Source organism: Rhinoderma darwinii, chromosome 6 (genome assembly GCF_050947455.1).
Source record: "Rhinoderma darwinii isolate aRhiDar2 chromosome 6, aRhiDar2.hap1, whole genome shotgun sequence".
Classification (NCBI taxonomy): domain Eukaryota; kingdom Metazoa; phylum Chordata; class Amphibia; order Anura; family Rhinodermatidae; genus Rhinoderma; species Rhinoderma darwinii.
In genome coordinates, this window is record NC_134692.1 from 146,130,239 (window position 1) to 146,154,637 (window position 24,399).

The 24,399-nt window shown below is 46.7% G+C and overlaps 1 protein-coding gene across 1 annotated transcript in view; it reads right to left on the minus strand.

The window, feature by feature from the left end:
• The window catches only part of LOC142656703 (uncharacterized), a 52,069-nt gene that overhangs the window by 14,565 nt on the left and 13,105 nt on the right, over positions 1-24,399 (minus strand). Inside the window, exons 2-3 of the mRNA XM_075831629.1 lie at positions 2,026-2,320; positions 1,750-1,932 (exon numbers count right to left, since the gene is read on the minus strand). Coding sequence (XP_075687744.1) covers positions 1,750-1,932; positions 2,026-2,320 — 478 coding nt within the window. The remainder of the gene's footprint in view (positions 1-1,749; positions 1,933-2,025; positions 2,321-24,399) is intronic.

The following is a 24,399-nucleotide window of genomic DNA, read 5'->3' on the forward strand; positions in this document are numbered from 1 at the left end:
TCTGTATATTATGTTTCTCTGTATATTATATGTTTCTCTGTATATTATATGTTTCTCTGTATATTATATGTTTCTCTGTATATTATATGTTTCTCTGTATATTATATGTTTCTCTGTATATTATAAGCTTTCTCTGTATATTATATGTTTCTCTGTATATTATATGTTTCTCTGTATATTATATGTTTCTCTGTATATTATATGTTTCTCTGTATATTATATGTTTCTCTGTATATTATATGTTTCTCTGTATATTATAAGCTTTCTCTGTATATTATGTTTCTCTGTATATTATATGTTTCTCTGTATATTATATGTTTCTCTGTATATTATATGTTTCTCTGTATATTATATGTTTCTCTGTATATTATATGTTTCTCTGTATATTATAAGCTTTCTCTGTATATTATATGTTTCTCTGTATATTATATGTTTCTCTGTATATTATATGTTTCTCTGTATATTATAAGCTTTCTCTGTATATTATATGTTTCTCTGTATATTATATGTTTCTCTGTATATTATATGTTTCTCTGTATATTATGTTTCTCTGTATATTATATGTTTCTCTGTATATTATATGTTTCTCTGTATATTATATGTTTCTCTGTATATTATATGTTTCTCTGTATATTATAAGCTTTCTCTGTATATTATATGTTTCTCTGTATATTATATGTTTCTCTGTATATTATGTTTCTCTGTATATTATAAGCTTTCTCTGTATATTATATGTTTCTCTGTATATTATATGTTTCTCTGTATATTATATGTTTCTCTGTATATTATAAGCTTTCTCTGTATATTATATGTTTCTCTGTATATTATATGTTTCTCTGTATATTATATGTTTCTCTGTATATTATGTTTCTCTGTATATTATATGTTTCTCTGTATATTATATGTTTCTCTGTATATTATATGTTTCTCTGTATATTATATGTTTCTCTGTATATTATAAGCTTTCTCTGTATATTATATGTTTCTCTGTATATTATATGTTTCTCTGTATATTATGTTTCTCTGTATATTATAAGCTTTCTCTGTATATTATATGTTTCTCTGTATATTATATGTTTCTCTGTATATTATATGTTTCTCTGTATATTATATGTTTCTCTGTATATTATATGTTTCTCTGTATATTATAAGCTTTCTCTGTATATTATATGTTTCTCTGTATATTATATGTTTCTCTGTATATTATATGTTTCTCTGTATATTATATGTTTCTCTGTATATTATATGTTTCTCTGTATATTATATGTTTCTCTGTATATTATATGTTTCTCTGTATATTATATGTTTCTCTGTATATTATGTTTCTCTGTATATTATATGTTTCTCTGTATATTATATGTTTCTCTGTATATTATATGTTTCTCTGTATATTATATGTTTCTCTGTATATTATATGTTTCTCTGTATATTATATGTTTCTCTGTATATTATATGTTTCTCTGTATATTATATGTTTCTCTGTATCTCCTTGTCAACCTGTTGCATATTATATAATTTCTTTACCTTTATGGCTATGCTGGCCCTTTGATGATGGTCTTGGCGCTACCATGGTCTTTGTATGTATATTTGTTTGGGTTCTGGGGGTTTCCATATTTCTGGAATAATAAAGTATTTGATCATGAGATCTCCTCCGTTCTGTGGGCCCAATGTTGTCCGCCAGCAATGTGCAGAACCCCAGGCCAGAATGTGGAAGCAGAATCCGGGGGATCGACTGGGGTTCCCACTTACCATGGGCTGTGATTAGGTCTTTTAACGTCTTCAGATTTGCCCCCTCTGTTTCTTGCCCACCGTTGAAGAGTAACAGATGACTGGCCAGGTTTTCTATACTGGGCTGATGCTCCAGGATTCGGGTCTTCTCCTTCTCAGTTGTGCTCTCTAGATGATCGATCACCACAATCACCCTCTCCTTTCCTGCACAAGACAGAGATATTATGCGGGTGCCTTCCACCGTCTACCACCGAGACCCCAATCTCCAAGTGTCCGGTGTAAACATCCGGAACTTACCCAAACCTCTAGACAGGTCCTTCAGCTCCTCATCGTAGAGGCTGTCCGTCACGTCGGTCACATTCACCCGTCCTCTCGTCTTACTGTGGTAGAGGATGGCAAGGGAACATTTGGGCACCTGTGTTGTAGAATATTTCCAGGTGTTGGTGATAAGCACCGGGCGCACGTTCTTCACCCCCCGCACAGACTTCACCACATCGATCAACCACGTGTAGACTGTCGGATCATCTCTTGAAAATATTACGACCTCTAATTGATGGGAAGACGACATCTCCTGGTCAGTCAATGGAATCTCCTGGAAAGTCAAGGAACAGTGGGGTCATTTCCTGCAGCCTCTGCTCCCTGTTATCTGCCATGTTACCTTTAGTCCTTAAAAAGGAACCGCCCTTTCATCAATCCCTTGATAAGTCATAAAGACATTCAGAAGTTTGGATCGGTCGGGGTCCGGGTTCTGAGCGCTCTGCTCGATCTGCTGTGATCGGCGCTCTTCGCCAGGCTGAAGACGACTTACATAGAACATCTATATGAGACGTCTTCAGTCTGATAGGGAGCGCCGATCACAGCAGAAGGTGCAGGCTGCTCAGCACCCGGACCCCGACCGATCCAAACTTCTGAATGTCTCTATGACCTTATCAATACTTTGATTAAACCCCATGTCAGGTGACGTTCATGTAAAGCGTCCTTCTGTTTCTGCCCTGGCAGTGTTTATATGAGGAGACATGATGTGGTGTAGTGGAGATGTGTTTGTACTGCGCTCCATGTGTCAGCTCAGCCCAATGACTTCTGCAGAGATGAGAGGCTGTCATGGTAATAATAATCATCTTTATTTATATAGCGCCAACATATTCCGCAGCACTTTACAATTTAGAGGGAACATGAAACAAACAATATCAGACATTACATAGTGACAAAGTTCATTTACAATTCAAACCTGAGGAGTGAGGACCCTGATCACAAGAGCTTACAATCTATGAGGAGAGGAGGAGTGAGGACCCTGATCACAAGAGCTTACAATCTATGAGGAGAGTAGTGAGGACACTGATCACAAGAGCTTACAATCTATGAGGAGAGGAGGAGTGAGGACACTGATCACAAGAGCTTACAATCTATGAGGAGAGGAGTGAGGACACTGATCACAAGAGCTTACAATCTATGAGGAGAGGAGTGAGGACGCTGATCACAAGAGCTTACAATCTATGAGGAGAGGAGTGAGGACACTGATCACAAGAGCTTACAATCTATGAAGAGAGGAGTGAGGACACTGATCACAAGAGCTTACAATCTATGAGGAGAGGAGTGAGGACACTGATCACAAGAGCTTACAATCTATGAGGAGAGGAGGAGTGAGGACACTGATCACAAGAGCTTACAATCTATGAGGAGAGGAGTGAGGACGCTGATCACAAGAGCTTACAATCTATGAGGAGAGGAGTGAGGACGCTGATCACAAGAGCTTACAATCTATGAGGAGAGGAGTGAGGACACTGATCACAAGAGCTTACAATCTATGAGGAGAGGAGTGAGGACACTGATCACAAGAGCTTACAATCTATGAGGAGAGGAGGAGTGAGGACACTGATCACAAGAGCTTACAATCTACGAGGAGAGGAGGAGTGAGGACCCTGATCACAAGAGCTTACAATCTATGAGGAGAGGAGGAGTGAGGACGCTGATCACAAGAGCTTACAATCTATGAGGAGGAGAGGAGTGAGGACGCTGATCACAAGAGCTTACAATCTATGAGGAGAGGAGTGAGGACGCTGATCACAAGAGCTTACAATCTATGAGGAGAGGAGTGAGGACGCTGATCACAAGAGCTTACAATCTATGAGGAGGAGGAGTGAGGACGCTGATCACAAGAGCTTACAATCTATGAGGAGAGGAGTAAGGACGCTGATCACAAGAGCTTACAATCTATGAGGAGAGGAGTGAGGACCCTGATCACAAGAGCTTACAATCTATGAGGAGAGGAGGAGTGAGGACGCTGATCACAAGAGCTTACAATCTATGAGGAGAGGAGTGAGGACGCTGATCACAAGAGCTTACAATCTATGAGGAGGAGGAGTGAGGACGCTGATCACAAGAGCTTACAATCTATGAGGAGAGGAGTAAGGACGCTGATCACAAGAGCTTACAATCTATGAGGAGAGGAGTGAGGACGCTGATCACAAGAGCTTACAATCTATGAGGAGAGGAGGAGTGAGGACGCTGATCACAAGAGCTTACAATCTATGAGGAGAGGAGTAAGGACGCTGATCACAAGAGCTTACAATCTATGAGGAGGAGGAGTGAGGACGCTGATCACAAGAGCTTACAATCTATGAGGAGAGGAGTGAGGACCCTGATCACAAGAGCTTACAATCTATGAGGAGAGGAGTGAGGACGCTGATCACAAGAGCTTACAATCTATGAGGAGGAGAGGAGTGAGGACGCTGATCACAAGAGCTTACAATCTATGAGGAGAGGAGTGAGGACCCTGATCACAAGAGCTTACAATCTATGAGGAGAGGAGTGAGGACGCTGATCGCAAGAGCTTACAATCTATGAGGAGAGGAGTGAGGACGCTGATCACAAGAGCTTACAATCTATGAGGAGAGGAGTAAGGACGCTGATCACAAGAGCTTACAATCTATGAGGAGAGGAGTGAGGACCCTGATCACAAGAGCTTACAATCTATGAGGAGAGGAGGAGTGAGGACGCTGATCACAAGAGCTTACAATCTATGAGGAGAGGAGTGAGGACGCTGATCACAAGAGCTTACAATCTATGAGGAGAGGAGGAGTGAGGACACTGATCACAAGAGCTTACAATCTATGAGGAGAGGAGTGAGGACCCTGATCACAAGAGCTTACAATCTATGAGGAGAGGAGTGAGGACGCTGATCACAAGAGCTTACAATCTATGAGGAGAGGAGGAGTGAGGACGCTGATCACAAGAGCTTACAATCTATGAGGAGGAGAGGAGTGAGGACCCTGATCACAAGAGCTGACAATCTATGAGGAGAGGAGGAGTGAGGACGCTGATCACAAGAGCTTACAATCTATGAGGAGAGGAGTGAGGACACTGATCACAAGAGCTTACAATCTATGAGGAGAGGAGGAGTGAGGACACTGATCACAAGAGCTTACAATCTATGAGGAGAAGAGGAGTGAGGACACTGATCACAAGAGCTTACAATCTATGAGGAGAGGAGGAGTGAGGACGCTGATCACAAGAGCTTACAATCTATGAGGAGAGGAGTGAGGACACTGATCACAAGAGCTTACAATCTATGAGGAGAGGAGTGAGGACGCTGATCACAAGAGCTTACAATCTATGAGGAGAGGAGGAGTGAGGACGCTGATCACAAGAGCTTACAATCTATGAGGAGAGGAGGAGTGAGGACGCTGATCACAAGAGCTTACAATCTATGAGGAGAGGAGGAGTGAGGACGCTGATCACAGGAGCTTACAATCTATGAGGAGAGGAGGAGTGAGGACGCTGATCACAAGAGCTTACAATCTATGAGGAGAGGAGTAAGGACGCTGATCACAAGAGCTTACAATCTATGAGGAGGAGGAGTGAGGACGCTGATCACAAGAGCTTACAATCTATGAGGAGAGGAGTGAGGACCCTGATCACAAGAGCTTACAATCTATGAGGAGAGGAGGAGTGAGGACGCTGATCACAAGAGCTTACAATCTATGAGGAGGAGAGGAGTGAGGACGCTGATCACAAGAGCTTACAATCTATGAGGAGAGGAGTGAGGACGCTGATCACAAGAGCTTACAATCTATGAGGAGAGGAGTGAGGACCCTGATCACAAGAGCTTACAATCTATGAGGAGAGGAGGAGTGAGGACGCTGATCACAAGAGCTTACAATCTATGAGGAGGAGAGGAGTGAGGACGCTGATCACAAGAGCTTACAATCTATGAGGAGAGGAGTGAGGACGCTGATCGCAAGAGCTTACAATCTATGAGGAGAGGAGTGAGGACGCTGATCACAAGAGCTTACAATCTATGAGGAGAGGAGTAAGGACGCTGATCACAAGAGCTTACAATCTATGAGGAGAGGAGTGAGGACGCTGATCACAAGAGCTTACAATCTATGAGGAGAGGAGGAGTGAGGACGCTGATCACAAGAGCTTACAATCTATGAGGAGAGGAGTAAGGACGCTGATCACAAGAGCTTACAATCTATGAGGAGGAGGAGTGAGGACGCTGATCACAAGAGCTTACAATCTATGAGGAGAGGAGTGAGGACCCTGATCACAAGAGCTTACAATCTATGAGGAGAGGAGGAGTGAGGACGCTGATCACAAGAGCTTACAATCTATGAGGAGAGGAGGAGTGAGGACGCTGATCACAAGAGCTTACAATCTATGAGGAGAGGAGTGAGGACGCTGATCACAAGAGCTTACAATCTATGAGGAGAGGAGTGAGGACCCTGATCACAAGAGCTTACAATCTATGAGGAGAGGAGTGAGGACGCTGATCACAAGAGCTTACAATCTATGAGGAGAGGAGTGAGGACGCTGATCACAAGAGCTTACAATCTATGAGGAGAGGAGGAGTGAGGACGCTGATCACAAGAGCTTACAATCTATGAGGAGAGGAGTGAGGACCCTGATCACAAGAGCTTACAATCTATGAGGAGAGGAGGAGTGAGGACGCTGATCACAAGAGCTTACAATCTATGAGGAGAGGAGTGAGGACACTGATCACAAGAGCTTACAATCTATGAGGAGAGGAGGAGTGAGGACGCTGATCACAAGAGCTTACAATCTATGAGGAGAAGAGGAGTGAGGACACTGATCACAAGAGCTTACAATCTATGAGGAGAGGAGGAGTGAGGACGCTGATCACAAGAGCTTACAATCTATGAGGAGAGGAGTGAGGACACTGATCACAAGAGCTTACAATCTATGAGGAGAGGAGTGAGGACGCTGATCACAAGAGCTTACAATCTATGAGGAGAGGAGGAGTGAGGACGCTGATCACAAGAGCTTACAATCTATGAGGAGAGGAGTAAGGACGCTGATCACAAGAGCTTACAATCTATGAGGAGGAGGAGTGAGGACGCTGATCACAAGAGCTTACAATCTATGAGGAGAGGAGTGAGGACCCTGATCACAAGAGCTTACAATCTATGAGGAGAGGAGGAGTGAGGACGCTGATCACAAGAGCTTACAATCTATGAGGAGAGGAGGAGTGAGGACGCTGATCACAAGAGCTTACAATCTATGAGGAGAGGAGTGAGGACGCTGATCACAAGAGCTTACAATCTATGAGGAGGAGAGGAGTGAGGACGCTGATCACAAGAGCTTACAATCTATGAGGAGAGGAGGAGTGAGGACGCTGATCACAAGAGCTTACAATCTATGAGGAGAGGAGTGAGGACGCTGATCACAAGAGCTTACAATCTATGAGGAGGAGAGGAGTGAGGACCCTGATCACAAGAGCTTACAATCTATGAGGAGAGGAGTGAGGACGCTGATCACAAGAGCTTACAATCTATGAGGAGAGGAGGAGTGAGGATGCTGATCACAAGAGCTTACAATCTATGAGGAGAGGAGGAGTGAGGACGCTGATCACAAGAGCTTACACTCTATGAGGAGAGGAGGAGTGAGGACGCTGATCACAAGAGCTTACAATCTATGAGGAGGAGAGGAGTGAGGACGCTGATCACAAGAGCTTACAATCTATGAGGAGAGGAGTGAGGACCCTGATCACAAGAGCTTACAATCTATGAGGAGAGGAGGAGTGAGGACGCTGATCACAAGAGCTTACAATCTATGAGGAGGAGAGGAGTGAGGACACTGATCACAAGAGCTTACAATCTATGAGGAGAGGAGTGAGGACGCTGATCATAAGAGCTTACAATCTATGAGGAGAGGAGTGAGGACCCTGATCACAAGAGCTTACAATCTATGAGGAGAGGAGTGAGGACGCTGATCACAAGAGCTTACAATCTATGAGGAGGAGAGGAGTGAGGACCCTGATCACAAGAGCTGACAATCTATGAGGAGAGGAGGAGTGAGGACGCTGATCACAAGAGCTTACAATCTATGAGGAGAGGAGTGAGGACACTGATCACAAGAGCTTACAATCTATGAGGAGAGGAGGAGTGAGGACGCTGATCACAAGAGCTTACAATCTATGAGGAGAAGAGGAGTGAGGACACTGATCACAAGAGCTTACAATCTATGAGGAGAGGAGGAGTGAGGACGCTGATCACAAGAGCTTACAATCTATGAGGAGAGGAGTGAGGACGCTGATCACAAGAGCTTACAATCTATGAGGAGGAGAGGAGTGAGGACCCTGATCACAAGAGCTTACAATCTATGAGGAGAGGAGTGAGGACGCTGATCACAAGAGCTTACAATCTATGAGGAGAGGAGGAGTGAGGATGCTGATCACAAGAGCTTACAATCTATGAGGAGAGGAGGAGTGAGGACGCTGATCACAAGAGCTTACACTCTATGAGGAGAGGAGGAGTGAGGACGCTGATCACAAGAGCTTACAATCTATGAGGAGAGGAGGAGTGAGGACGCTGATCACAAGAGCTTACACTCTATGAGGAGAGGAGGAGTGAGGACGCTGATCACAAGAGCTTAAAATCTATGAGGAGAGGAGGAGTGAGGACGCTGATCACAAGAGCTTACAATCTCTGAGGAGGAGAGGAGTGAGGACGCTGATCACAAGAGCTTACAATCTATGAGGAGAAGAGGAGTGAGTACACTGATCACAAGAGCTTACAATCTATGAGCAGAGGAGGAGTGAGGGCGCTGATCACAAGAGCTTACAATCTATAAGGAGGAGAGGAGTGAGGACGCTGATCACAAGAGCTTACAATCTATGAGGAGAGGAGTGAGGACGCTGATCACAAGAGCTTACAATCTATGAGGAGAGGAGTGAGGACGCTGATCACAAGAGCTTACATTTTATGAGGAGAGGAGGAGTGAGGACGCTGATCACAAGAGCTTACAATCTATGAGGAGAGGAGGAGGGAGGACACTGATCACAAGAGCTTACACTCTATGAGGAGAGGAGGAGTGAGGACGCTGATCACAAGAGCTTACAATCTATGAGGAGAGGAGGAGTGAAGACGCTGATCACAAGAGCTTACAATCTATGAGGAGAGGAGGAGTGAGGACGCTGATCACAAGAGCTTACAATCTATGAGGAGAGGAGGAGTGAGGACGCTGATCACAAGAGCTTACAATCTATGAGGAGAGGAGTGAGGACACTGATCACAAGAGTTTACAATCTATGAGGAGAGGAGGAGTGAGGACGCTGATCACAAGAGCTTACAATCTATGAGGAGAGGAGCAGTGAGGACGCTGATCACAAGAGCTTACAATCTATGAGGAAATAAAGGAGACACAAAGTGTAATAGTGTTTGTTCTGTACAATGGTCCGGCCATTTTTATACACATGGGGTGGTAACATAAAGCTGCATGAGCCGGTCACCCGTCAGTCTCCGTGTATGACGGACATGAAGAGAAGGAGTGTGAGGGAATCTTATTCTGATGACTGATCTATAAGGAGGGCCATGGGAAGGAGTCAGATCAGGGAATGTTATCGGCCGGTCTAAATAGATGTGTTTTCAGGGCACGTTTATAACTGTGGATATTGGGAATTAATCTGATTGTCTGGGGTAGCACATTCCAGAGGACGGAGCAGCACGAGAGAAATCCTGGAGACGGGAGTGGGAGGTTCGGATTATGGAGGACTTTAATCTAAGGTCGTTAGCAGAACGTAGAGCCCGAGTAGGGGGGCAGACAGAGATGAGGGAGGAGATGTGAGGAGGTGCAGCACTGGGGAGAGCGTCGTGGGGGAGAGGAAGAAGTTTGAATTTTATTCTGAAGGGGATGGGCAACCAGTGCAGTGACTGGCACAGGGTAGAGGCGTTGGTGTAGCTGTGTAGTGACTGGCACAGGGTAGAGGCATTGGTGTAGTGACTGGCACAGGGTAGAGGCATTGGTGCAGTGACTGGCACAGGGTAGAGGTGTTGGTGTAGTGACTGGTACAGGGTAGAGGCATTGGTGCAGTGACTGGCACAGGGTAGAGGCATTGGTGCAGTGACTGGCACAGGGTAGAGGTATTGGTTAAGTGACTGGCACAGGGTAGAGGCGGTGGTGTAGTGACTGGCACAGGGTAGAGGCGTTGGTGCAGTGACTGGCACAGGGTAGAGGCGTTGGTGCAGTGACAGGCACAGGGTAGAGGCATTGGTGTAGTGACTGGCACAGGGTAGAGGCATTGGTCTAGTGACTGGCACAGATTAGAGTCGTAGGTGCAGTGACTGGCACAGGGTAGAGGTGTTGGTGTAGTGACTGGCACAGGGTTGAGGTGTTGGTGTAGTGACTAGCACAGGGTTGAGGTGTTGGTGCAGTGACTGGCTCAGGGTAGAGGCGCTGGTGCAGTGATGGGCACAGGGTAGAGGCGTTGGTGCAGTAACTGGCACAGAGTAGAGGCGTTGGTGCAGTGACTGGCACAGGGTACAGGTGTTGGTGCAGTGACTGGCACCGGGCAGAGGCGTTGGTGTAGCGGTTGGTCATAAAGATGAGCCTGGCTGCTGCATTGAGGATGATGGGAGAGGGGAGACTTTAGTGAGGGGAAGACCGACTAGTAATGAGTTACAGGAATCAAGACGAGAGAATCAGAGCGACATGAGAGTTTCGGCCGTTTCCTCCGTAAGAAAAGAGCGGATTCTGGAGATGTTTTTGAGGTGAAAATGACAGGAGCATGAAAGTGATTGTATGTGAGGAGTAAAGGAAAGATCTGAGTAAAAAATAACCCCGAGACAGCGGGCGTGCTGCCTGGGAGTTATGATAGTGATAGAGACAGCGGGCGTGCTGCCTGGGAGTGATGATAGTGATAGAGACAGCGGGAGTGCTGCCCAGGAGTGATGATAGTGATAGAGACAGCGGGAGTGCTGCCCAGGAGTGATGATAGTGATAGAGACAGCGGGAGTGCTGCCTGGGAGTGATGATAGTGATAGAGACAGCGGGAGTGCTGCCCAGGAGTGATGATAGAGACAGCGGGCATGCTACCTGGGAGTGATGGTAGTGATGGAGACAGCGGGCGTGCTGCCTGGGAGTTATGATAGTGATAGAGACAGCGGGCATGCTGCTTAGGAATGATGGTAGGGATAGAGACAGCGGGCGTGCTATCCAGGAGTGATGGTAGTGATAGAGACAGCGGTCGTGCTGCTTGGGAGTTATGGTAGTGATAGAGACAGCGGGCGTGCTGCCCAGGAGTGATGGTAGTAATGGAGACAGCGGTCGTGCTGCTTGGGAGTTATGGTAGTGATAGAGACAGCGGGCATGCTGCTTAGGAGTGACGGTAGTGATAGAGACAGCGGGCATGCTGCTTAGGAGTGATGGTAGTGATGATAGAGACAGCGGGCATGCTGCTTAGGAGTTATGGTAGTGATAGAGACAGCGGTCGTGCTGCTTAAGAGTGATGGTAGTGATGGAGACAGCGGTCATGCTGAATAAGAGTGATGGTAGTGATAGAGACAGCGGGCGTGCTGCCCGAGAGTGATGGTTGTGATAGAGACAGCGGGCGTGCTGCCCAGGAGTGATGGTAGTGATGATAGAGACAGCGGGCGTGCTGCTTAGGAGTTATGGTAGTGATAGAGACAGCGGGCGTGCTGCTTAAGAGTGATGGTAGTGATGGAGACAGCGGTCATGCTGAATAAGAGTGATGGTAGTGATAGAGACAGCGGGCGTGCTGCCCGAGAGTGATGGTTGTGATAGAGACAGCGGTCGTGCTGCCCAGGAGTGATGGTAGTGATGATAGAGACAGCGGGCGTGCTGCTTAGGAGTGATGGTAGTGATAGAGACAGTGAGCGTGCTGCTTAGGAGTGATGATAGTGATATAGATAGCGGGCGTGCTGCCCGGGAGTGATGGTAGTGATAGAGACAGCGGGCATGCTGCTTAGGAGTGATGGTAGTGATAGAGACAGCGGGATTGCTGCCCAGGAGTGATGGTAGTGATGGAGACAGCGGTCGTGCTGCTTAGGAGTTATGATAGTGATAGAGACAGCGGGCGGGCTGCTTAGGAGTGATGGTAGTGATAGAGACAGCGGGCGTGCCGCTTAGGAGTGATGCTAGTGATAGAGACAGCGGGCGTGCCGCTTAGGAGTTATGGTAGTGATAGAGACAGCGGGCGTGCTGCTTAGGAGTTATGGTAGTGATAGAGACAGCGGCATGCTGCTTAGGAGTTATGGTAGTGATAGAGACAGCAGGCATGTTGCTTAGGAGTGATGGTAGTGATAGAGACAGCGGGCGTGCTGCCCGAGAGTGATGGTTGTGGTAGAGACAGCGGGCGTGCTGCCCAGGAGTGATGGTAGTGATAGAGACAGCGGGCGTGCTGCTTAGGAGTGATGGTAGTGATAGAGACAGCGGGCATGTTGCCCAGGAGTGATAGTAGTGATAGAGACAGCGGGCGTGCTGCCCAGGAGTGATGATAGTGATAGAGACAGCGGGCGTGCTGCTTAGGAGTTATGATAGTGATAGAGACAGCGGGCGTGCTTCCGGGAGTCATGATAGTGCCACACACTGAGATGGAGACATCAGGTTTAGGGAGGTTACTAGGAGGTGAAGACACAAGGAGCTCAGTTTTAGAAAGATTCAGTTTCAGACAGAGAGAAGACATGATGATAGAGTCAGCGGACAGACAGTCACTGGAGGACAGAATGAGAGAGACAGAGGACAGACAATCACTAGAGGACATGATGATAGAGACAGAGGACAGACAATCACTGGAGGACATGATGATAGAGACAGAAGACAGACAATCACTGGAGGACAGAATGATAGAGACAGAAGACAGACAATCACTGGAGGACATGATGATAGAGACAGAGGACAGACAATCACTGGAGGACATGATGATAGAGACAGCAGACAGACAATCACTGGAGAACATGATGATAGAGACAGAGGACAGACAATCACTGGAGGACATGATGATAGAGACAGAGAACTGACAATCACTGGAGGACATGATGACAGGGACAGAGGACAGACAATCACTGGAGGACATGATGATAGAGACAGGACTGACAATCACTGGAGGACATGATAGAGACAGAAAACAGACAATCACAGGAGGACAAGATGATAGAGACAGAGGACAGACAATCACTGGAGGACATGATGATAGAGACAGAGGACAGACAATCACTGGAGGACATGATGATAGAGACAGAGGACACACAATCACTGGAGGACATGATGATAGAGACAGTGGACAGACAATCACTGGAGGACATGATGATAGAGACAGAGGACACACAATCACTGGAGGACATGATGATAGAGACAGAGGACAGACAATCACTGGAGGACATGATGATAGAGACAGAGGACAGACAATCACTGGAGGACATGATGATAGAGACAGCGGACAGACAATCACTGGAGGACATGATGATAGAGACAGCGGACAGACAACCACTGGAGGACATGATGATAGGGACAGCGGAAAGACAATCACTGAAGGACATGATGATAGAGACAGAGGACGGATAATCACTGGAGAAAATAATGATAGATACAACGGACAATCACTGGAGGACATGATGATAGAGACAGTGGACAGACAACCACTGGAGGACATGATGATAGAGAAAGCGGACAGACAATCACTAGAGGACATGATAGAGACAGAGGACAGACAATCACTGGAGGACATGATGATGGAAACAGCGGACAGACAATCACTGGAGGACATGATGATAGAGACAGCGGAAGACAACCACTGGAGGACATGATGATGGAGACAGCAGACAGACAATCACTGGAGGTCATGATAATAGAGACAGCGGACAGACAATCACTAGAGGACATGATGATAGAGACAGTGGACAGACAATCACTGGAGGACATGATAATAGAGACAGCGGACAGACAATCACTGGAGGACAAGATGATGGAGACAGCGGACAGACAATCACTGGAGGACATTATGATAGAGACAGCAGACAGACAATCACTGGAGGACATGATGATAGAGACAGCAGACAGACAATCACTGGAGGACATGATGATAGAGACAGAGGACACAATCACTGGAGGACATGATGATAGAGACAGCGGACAGACAATCACTGGAGGACATGATGATGGAGACAGCGGACAGACAATCACTGGAGGACATGATGATAGAGACAGAGGACAGACAATCACTGGAGGAGATGATAGAGACAGGGGACAGACAATCACTGGAGGACATGATGATAGAGACAGCGGACAGACAATCACTGGAGGACATGATCATAGAGACAGCGGACAGACAATCACTGGAGGACATGATGATAGAGACAGAGGACAGACAATCACTGGAGGACATGATAATAGAGACAGCAGACAGACAATCACTGGAGAACATGATGATAGAGACAGCGGACAGACAATCACTGGAGAACATGATGATAGAGACAGCGGACAGACAATCACTGGAGGACATGATGATGGAGACAGCGGACAGACAATCACTGGAGGACATGATGATAGAGACAGAGGACAGACAATCACTGGAGGACATGATGATAGAGACAGCGGACAGACAATCACTGGAGGACATGATGATAGAGACAGAGGACAGACAATCACTGGAGGACATGATGATACAGACAGCGGACAGACAATCACTGAACGACATGATGTTAGAGACAGCGGACAGACAATCACTGGAGGACATGATGATAGAGACAGCGGACAGACAATCACTGGAGGACATGATGATAGAGACAGCGGACAGACAATCACTGAACGACATGATGATAGAGACAACGGACAGACAATCACTGGAGGACATGATGATGGAGACAGTGGACAGACAATCACTGGAGGACATGATGATAGAGACAGCGGACAGACAATCACTGGAGGACATGATGATAGAGACAGCAGACAGACAATCACTGGAGAATATGATGATAGAGACAGCGGACAGACAATCACTGGAGGACATGATGATAGAGACAGCGGACAGACAATCACTGGAGGACATGATGATAGAGACAGCGGACAGACGATCACTGGTGTTTTGTATTAGAGCAGGGGTGATGTCACGGTGAGAGGTATATAATTCGGTGTCATCAGCGTAGAGATTGTTCTGGAAGCCAAATCTGCTGATGGTTTGTCCAATAGGGGCTGTGTAGAGAGAATAAAGGAGCGGACCTAGGACTGATCCCCGAGGAACCCCGATAGCAAGGGGAAGAGGAGAAGAAGTGGAACCAGCAAATGACACACTGAACGAGCGGTGAGAGAGATAGGAGGAAAACCAAGAGAGAGCAGCGCCCTTGAGGTCAATAGAGTGGAGAATGTTAAAGAGGCTCTGTCACCACATTATTAGTGCTATATCTCTGATATAAGGAGATGGGCGCTGTAATGCTTTTTATTTAAAAAACCACTTTATTAGCGATTTTAGATTTATGCTAATGAGTTGCTTAATTCCCAAGTGGGCTTTTTTTTTACTTTAGACCAAGTCGGCGTTGTACAGAGGAGCGTATGACACTGACCAATCAGTGACCAATCAGCGTCATACACTTCTCTCCATTCATTTAGGCAGCGCATAGGGATCCTGCTAGATCACTATGTGCTGTCTTATACTAACACATTAACAAGACTGAAGTGTTTAGACAGTGAATAGACATTCCTCTGTATGTCTATTCACAATCTCTGCACTTCGTTACTCTGCCTGTTCTCAGGTCTGGTGTATACCTACTCCTCCATCCTGCCTGTTCTCAGGTCTAGTGTATACCTACTCCTCCACCCTGCCTGTTCTCAGGTCTAGTGTATACCTACTCCTCCACCCTGCCTGTTCTCAGGTCTAGTGTATACCTACTCCTCCACCCTGCCTGTTCTCAGGTCTGGGGTATATCTACTCCTCCACCCTGCCTGTTCTCAGGTCTGGTGTATACCTACTCCTCCACCCTGCCTGTTCTCAGGTCTGGTGTATATCTACTCCTCCACCCTGCCTGTTCTCAGGTGTAGTGTATATCTACTCCTCCACCCTGCCTGTTCTCAGGTCTAGTGTATACCTACTCCTCCACCCTCCCTGTTCTCAGGTCTGGGGTATACCTCCTCCTCCACCCTGCCTGTTCTCAGGTCTAGTGTATACCTACTCCTCCACCCTGCCTGTTCTCAGGTCTGGTGTATACCTACTCCTCCACCCTGCCTGTTCTCAGGTCTGGGGTATACCTACTCCTCCACCCTCCCTGTTCTCAGGTCTGGGGTATACCTACTCCTCCATCCTGCCTGTTCTCAGATCTAGTATATACCTACTCCTCCACCCTGCCTGTTCTCAGGTCTGGGGTATATCTACTCCTCCACCCTGCCTGTTCTCAGGTCTAGTGTATACCTACTCCTCCACCCTGCCTGTTCTCAGGTCTGGGGTATACCTACTCCTCCACCCTGCCTGTTCTCAGGTCTGGGGTATATCTTCTCCTCCACCCTCCCTGTTCTCAGGTCTGGGGTATACCTACTCCTCCACCCTGCCTGTTCTCAGGTCTGGTGTATACCTACTCATCCACCCTGCCTGTTCTCAGGTCTAGTGTATACCTACTCCTCCACCCTGCCTGTTCTCAGGTCTGGTGTATACCTACTCCTCCACCCTGCCTGTTCTCAGGTCTAGTGTATACCTACTCCTCCACACTCCCTGTTCTCAGGTCTGGGGTATACCTACTCCTCCACCCTGCCTGTTCTCAGGTCTGGGATATACCTACTCCTCCACCCTGCCTGCTCTCAGGTCTAGTGTATACCTACTCCTCCACCCTGCCTGCTCTCAGGTCTAGCGTATACCTACTCCTCCACCCTGCCTGTTCTCAGGTCTGGCGTATACCTACTCCTCCACCCTGCCTGTTCTCAGGTCTAGTGTATACCTACTCCTCCACCCTGCCTGTTCTCAGGTCTGGGGTATATCTACTCCTCCACCCTGCCTGTTCTCAGGTCTGGTGTATACCTACTCCTCCACCCTGCCTGTTCTCAGGTCTGGTGTATATCTACTCCTCCACCCTGCCTGTTCTCAGGTGTAGTGTATACCTACTCCTCCACCCTGCCTGTTCTCAGGTCTGGTGTATACCTACTCCTCCACCCTGCCTGTTCTCAGGTCTAGTGTATACCTACTCCTCCACCCTCCCTGTTCTCAGGTCTGGGGTATACCTACTCCTCCACCCTGCCTGTTCTCAGGTCTAGTGTATACCTACTCCTCCACCCTGCCTGTTCTCAGGTCTAGTGTATACCTACTCCTCCACCCTGCCTGTTCTCAGGTCTGGTGTATACCTACTCCTCCACCCTGCCTGTTCTCAGGTCTGGGGTATACCTACTCCTCCACCCCCCCTGTTCTCAGGTCTGGGGTATACCTACTCCTCCATCCTGCCTGTTCTCAGGTCTAGTATATACCTACTCCTCCACCCTGCCTGTTCTCAGGTCTGGGGTATATCTACTCCTCCACCCTGCCTGTTCTCAGGTCTAGTGTATACCTACTCCTCCACCCTGCCTGTTCTCAGGTCTGGGGTATATCTTCTCCTCCACCCTCCCTGTTCTCAGGTCTGGGGTATACCTACTCCTCCACCCTGCCTGTTCTCAGGTCTGGTGTATACCTACTCATCCACCCTGCCTGTTCTCAGGTCTAGTGTATACCTACTCCTCCACCCTGCCTGTTCTCAGGTCTGGTGTATACCTACTCCTCCACCCTGCCTGTTCTCAGGTCTAGTGTATACCTACTCCTCCACACTCCCTGTTCTCAGGTCTGGGGTATACCTACTCCTCCACCCTGCCTGTTCTCAGGTCTGGGATATACCTACTCCTCCACCCTGCCTGCTCTCAGGTCTAGTGTATACCTACTCCTCCACCCTGCCTGCTCTCAGGTCTAGCGTATACCTACTCCTCCACCCTGCCTGTTCTCAGGTCTGGTGTATACCTACTCCTCCACCCTGCCTGCTCTCAGGTCTAGTGTATACCTACTCCTCCACCCTGCCTGTTCTCAGGTCTGGTGTATACCTACTCCTCCACCCTGCCTTTTCTCAGGTCTGGGGTAGACCTACTTCTCCACCCTGCCTGTTCTCAGGTCTGGTGTATACCTACTCCTCCACCCTGCCTGTTCTTAGGTCTGGTGTATACCTACTCCTCCACTCTGCCTGTTCTCAGGTCTGGGGCATATCTACTGCTCCACCCTGCCTGTTCTCAGGTCTGGTGTATACCTACTCCTCCACCCTGCCTGTTCTCAGGTCTAGTGTATACCTACTCCTCCACCCTGCCTGTTCTCAGGTCTGGTGTATACCTACTCCTCCACCCTGCCTGTTCTCAGGTCTGGGGTATATCTTCTCCTACATCCTGCCTGTTCTCAGGTCTGGGGTATACCTACTCCTCCACCCTGCCTGTTCTCAGGTCTAGTGTATACCTACTCCTCCATCCTGCCTGTTCTCAGATCTAGTGTATACCTACTCCTCCACCCTGCCTGTTCTCAGGTCTAGTGTATACCTACTCCTCCACCCTGCCTGTTCTCAGGTCTAGTGTATACACTCCTCCACCCTGCCTGTTCTCAGTTCTAGTGTATACCTACTCCTCCACCCTGCCTGTTCTCAGTTCTAGTGTATACCTACTCCTCCACCCTGCCTGTTCTCAGTTCTAGTGTATACCTACTCCTCCACCCTGCCTGTTCTCAGGTCTAGTGTATACCTACTCCTCCACCCTGCCTGTTCTCAGGTCTAGTGTATACACTCCTCCACCCTGCCTGTTCTCAGTTCTAGTGTATACCTACTCCTCCACCCTGCCTGTTCTCAGGTCTGGGGTATATCTTCTCCTCCACCCTGCCTGTTCTCAGGTCTAGTGTATACCTACTCCTCCACCCTGCCTGTTCTCAGGTCTGGGGTATATCTACTCCTCCACCCTGCCTGTTCTCAGGTCTGGGGTATATCTACTCCTCCACCATGCCTGTCCTCAGGTCTGGTGTATACCTACTCCTCCACCCTGCCTGTTCTCAGGTCTGGTGTATACCTACTCCTCCACCCTGCCTGTTCTCAGGTCTGGTGTATACCTACTCCTCCACCCTGTCTGTTCTCAGGTCTGGGGTATACCTACTCCTCCACACTCCCTGTTCTCAGGTCTGGGGTATACCTACTCCTCCACCCTGCCTGTTCTCAGGTCTGGGATATACCTACTCCTCCACCCTGCCTGCTCTCAGGTCTAGTGTATACCTACTCCTCCACCCTGCCTGCTCTCAGGTCTAGCGTATACCTACTCCTCCACCCTGCCTGTTCTCAGGTCTAGTGTATACCTACTCCTCCACCCTGCCTGCTCTCAGGTCTAGTGTATACCTACTCCTCCACCCTGCCTGCTCTCAGGTCTAGCGTATACCTACTCCTCCACCCTGCCTGCTCTCAGGTCTAGCGTATATCTACTCCTCCACCCTGCCTGTTCTCAGGTCTAGTGTATATCTACTCCTCCACCCTGCCTGTTCTCAGGTCTAGTGTATACCTACTCCTCCACCCTGCCTGTTCTCAGGTCTAGTGTATAACTACTCCTCCACCCTGCCTGTTCTCAGGTCTGGGGTATACCTACTCCTCTATCCTGCCTGTTCTCAGGTCTGGTGTATACCTACTCCTCCACCCTGCCTGTTCTCAGGTCTGGGGTATACCTACTCCTCCACCCTGCCTGTTCTCAGTTCTGGGGGCATGAGAGAACTGGAGACCACCATAAGATAGAGCAGCAGGGGAAGCAGTGTCAGACAGGTGTAGCCATGTTTCTGTAAGAGCCAGAAGGTTGAGAGAGTTAGAAAGGAATAAGTCATGAATAAAGGTGAGTTTGTTGCACACGGACCGAGAGTTCCAGAGAGAACAGTTAAAAGAGACAGGAGAAGACATACAAGGAATGGTAAGAAGATTTGCAGGGTTTCTATGTGTGGCAGGTAAGTGGTTGAGCTTAGTAGAAGAAAAGGGAGGACCAGGGTTGGGAGATGAATAGCTGCCATGTATAGCTGCCATGTATAACTGCCATGTATAGCTGCCATGTATAACTGCCATGTATAACTGCCATGTATAGCTGCCATGTATAACTGCCATGTATAGCTGCCATGTATAACTGCCATGTATAGCTGCCATGTATAACTGCCATGTATAACTGCCATGTATAACTGCCATGTATAGCTGCCATGTATAACTGCCATGTATAGCTGCCATGTATAACTGCCATGTATAGCTGCCATGTATAGCTGCCATGTATAACTGCCATGTATAACTGCCATGTATAGCTGCCATGTATAGCTGCCATGTATAACTGCCATGTATAGCTGCCATGTATAGCTGCCATGTATAGCTGCCATGTATAACTGCCATGTATAACTGCCATGTATAGCTGCCATGTGTAACTGCCATGTATAACTGCCATGTATAACTGCCATGTATAGCTGCCATGTATAACTGCCATGTATAACTGCCATGTGTAACTGCCATGTGTAGCTGCCATGTGTAACTGCCATGTATAGCTGCCATGTGTAGCTGCCATGTATAGCTGCCATGTATAGCTGCCATGTATAACTGCCATGTATAGCTGCCATGTATAACTGCCATGTATAACTGCCATGTATAACTGCCATGTATAACTGCCATGTATAGCTGCCATGTATAGCTGCCATGTATAACTGCCATGTATAACTGCCATGTATAACTGCCATGTATAACTGCCATGTATAGCTGCCATGTATAACTGCCATGTATAGCTGCCATGTATAGCTGCCATGTATAGCTGCCATGTATAGCTGCCATGTATAACTGCCATGTATAACTGTCATGTATAACTGCCATGTATAACTGCCATGTATAACTGCCATGTATAGCTGCCATGTATAACTGCCATGTATAGCTGCCATGTATAGCTGCCATGTATAGCTGCCACGTATAGCTGCCACGTATAACTGCCATGTATAACTGCCATGTATAACTGCCATGTATAACTGCCATGTATAGCTGCCATGTATAACTGCCATGTATAGCTGCCATGTATAACTGCCATGTATAGCTGCCATGAATAGCTGCCATGTATAACTGCCATGTATAGCTGCCATGTATAACTGCCATGTATAACTGCCATGTATAACTGCCATGTATAGCTGCCATGTATAGCTGCCATGTATAACTGCCATGTATAGCTGCCATGTATAGCTGCCATGTATAGCTGCCATGTATAACTGCCATGTATAACTGCCATCTATAGCTGCCATGTATAACTGCCATGTATAACTGCCATGTATAGCTGCCATGTATAGCTGCCATGTATAACTGCCATGTATAACTGCCATGTATAACTGCCATGTATAACTGCCATGTATAACTGCCATGTATAACTGCCATGTATAGCTGCCATGTATAACTGCCATGTATAACTGCCATGTATAACTGCCATGTATAGCTGCCATGTATAACTGCCATGTATAACTGCCATGTATAACTGCCATGTATAACTGCCATGTATAACTGCCATGTATAGCTGCCATGTATAGCTGCCATGTATAGCTGCCATGTATAACTGCCATGTATAGCTGCCATGTATAACTGCCATGTATAGCTGCCATGTATAGCTGCCATGTATAGCTGCCATGTATAGCTGCCATGTATAGCTGCCATGTATAGCTGCCATGTATAGCTGCCAGGACACTTTGACAATATGACACTTAGGCTGGATTCACACGAGTATGTTTGGTCCGTAATGGATGGAACGTATTTCGGCCGCAAGTCCCGGACCGGACACACTGCAGGGAGCCGGGCTCCTAGTATCATAGTTATGTACGACGCTAGGAGTCCCTGCCTCTCTGCAGGACAACTGTCCCGTACTGTAATCATGTTTTCAGTACTGGACAGTAGTTCCACGGAGAGGCCGGGACTCCTAGCGTCGTACATAACTATGATGCCCGGCTCCCTGCAGTGTATCCGGTCCGGGACTTGCGGCCGAAATACGTTCCATCCATTACGGACCGAACATGCTCGTGTGAATCTTAGACAGAGATGACTTCTAACCTCATGCCCCCCTGCAAGAGTGCCTTCCCCATATGCTACATCTAGATTTATAGGGGAGTAGATGCTCAGGTCTCTGCCTAATTAAGCTCGTTCAGCTATTAATCAAATCAACGAGACAGATGAGGTGAAAAGCTCTGCAGAGATAAACAAACAGACTAGCAGGTCTGGATGATCATAAAACTTAACGACGATCAAACACTTTGGTAGGATCAGAGAGGACTATCACACCCATCATATTCATTCTCCCTGGTATCAGGCCTCGATAAGGACACTGGGCGCTTCATAGACACAATGTTCTATTAACCCTTTCCTCCCCCCCAGATACTGACCTCTCCGGGTGGCTCTGATGCTCGTTCTGCTTCGCTGCTGAAATCTCCCCAAACATAAAAATCCTGAAACCGAAAGTGAAAGATGTTTCCTAAAAAAAAATCTTCATTTCCTTCCTGAGACGGTCCAAATGTGGGGGACACAGCAGAGAGCAGGACCCCGAGAATGAGAGCAGCGCTCAGTATCATAATGTATGAGGAGTCGGCAGCATTGTATCCACACTACAGGCTACTCCACCAGTCCTATGTAAATAAAGCTTCATCTATGTAGGTTGGAAAGTTCTGAGACAGCTTCGTATTTTACTTCATCACCATTTTAAAGATCTGTGCTTGTTGTCAGGAACTGGTGACGTTCCTGCTTAAATCCAAAAGGCTGAAAACCTACACAGACCTTAAACTTCTCACAGCTGAGAATCTGTTACAATTTACAGTATCAGTGTAGGTGAAAGAGTGAACATAAAACATGCGAGAGGTGTTTGTTGCTACTGTGTTTAGCTTATAAACACTGTAACAAACCTTGTTACCTGCAGTCCTATGTAACACCACAGATAACACAGTGATAACTCTCTGAATACAGATAATGTAGTAGATGTTACCTGCAGTCCTATGTAACACCACAGATAACACAGTGATAACTCTCTGAATACAGATAATGTAGTAGATGTTACCTGCAGTCCTATGTAACACCACAGATAACACAGTGATAACTCTCTGAGTACAGATAATGTAGTAGATGTTACCTGCAGTCCTATGTAACACCACAGATAACACAGTGATAATTCTTTGACTACAGATAATGTAGTAGATGTTACCTGCAGTCCTATGTAACACCACAGATAACACAGTGATAATTCTTTGACTACAGATAATGTAGTAGATGTTACCTGCAGTCCTATGTAACACCACAGATAACACAGTGATAACGCTCAAGTACAGATAATGTAGTAGATGTTCCGTGCAGTCCTATGTAACACCACAGATAACACAGTGATAACTCTCTGAATACAGATAATGTAGTAGATGTTACCTGCAGTCCTATGTAACACCACAGATAACACAGTGATAACTCTCTGAATACAGATAATGTAGTAGATGTTACCTGCAGTCCTATGTAACACCACAGATAACACAGTGATAACTCTCTGAGTACAGATAATGTAGTAGATGTTACCTGCAGTCCTATGTAACACCACAGATAACACAGTGATAATTCTTTGACTACAGATAATGTAGTAGATGTTACCTGCAGTCCTATGTAACACCACAGATAACACAGTGATAATTCTTTGACTACAGATAATGTAGTAGATGTTACCTGCAGTCCTATGTAACACCACAGATAACACAGTGATAACGCTCAAGTACAGATAATGTAGTAGATGTTCCCTGCAGTCCTATGTAACACCACAGATAACACAGTGATAACTCTCTGAGTACAGATAATATAGTAGTGTTACCTGCAGTCCTATGTAACACCACAGATAACACAGTGATAACTCTCTGAGTACAGATAATGTAGTAGATGTTACCTGCAGTCCTATGTAACACCACAGATAACACAGTGATAACTCTCTGAGTACAGATAATGTAGTAGATGTTACCTGCAGTCCTATGTAACACCACAGATAACACAGTGATAACTCTCTGAGTACAGATAATGTAGTAGATGTTACCTGCAGTCCTATGTAACACCACAGATGACAGTGATAACTCTCTGATTACATATAATGTAGTAGTGTTACCTGCAGTCCTATGTATCACCACAGATGACAGTGATAACTCTTTGAGTACAGATAATGTAGTAGTGTTACCTGCAGTCCTATGTAACACCACAGATAACACAGTGATAACTCTCTGAGTACAGATAATGTAGTAGTGTTACCTGCAGTCCTATGTAACACCACAGATAACAGTGATAACTCTCTGAGTACAGATAATGTAGTAGATGTTACCCGCAGTCCTATGTAACACCACAGATAACACAGTGATAACTCTCTGATTACAGATAATGTAGTAGATGTTACCTGCAGTCCTATGTA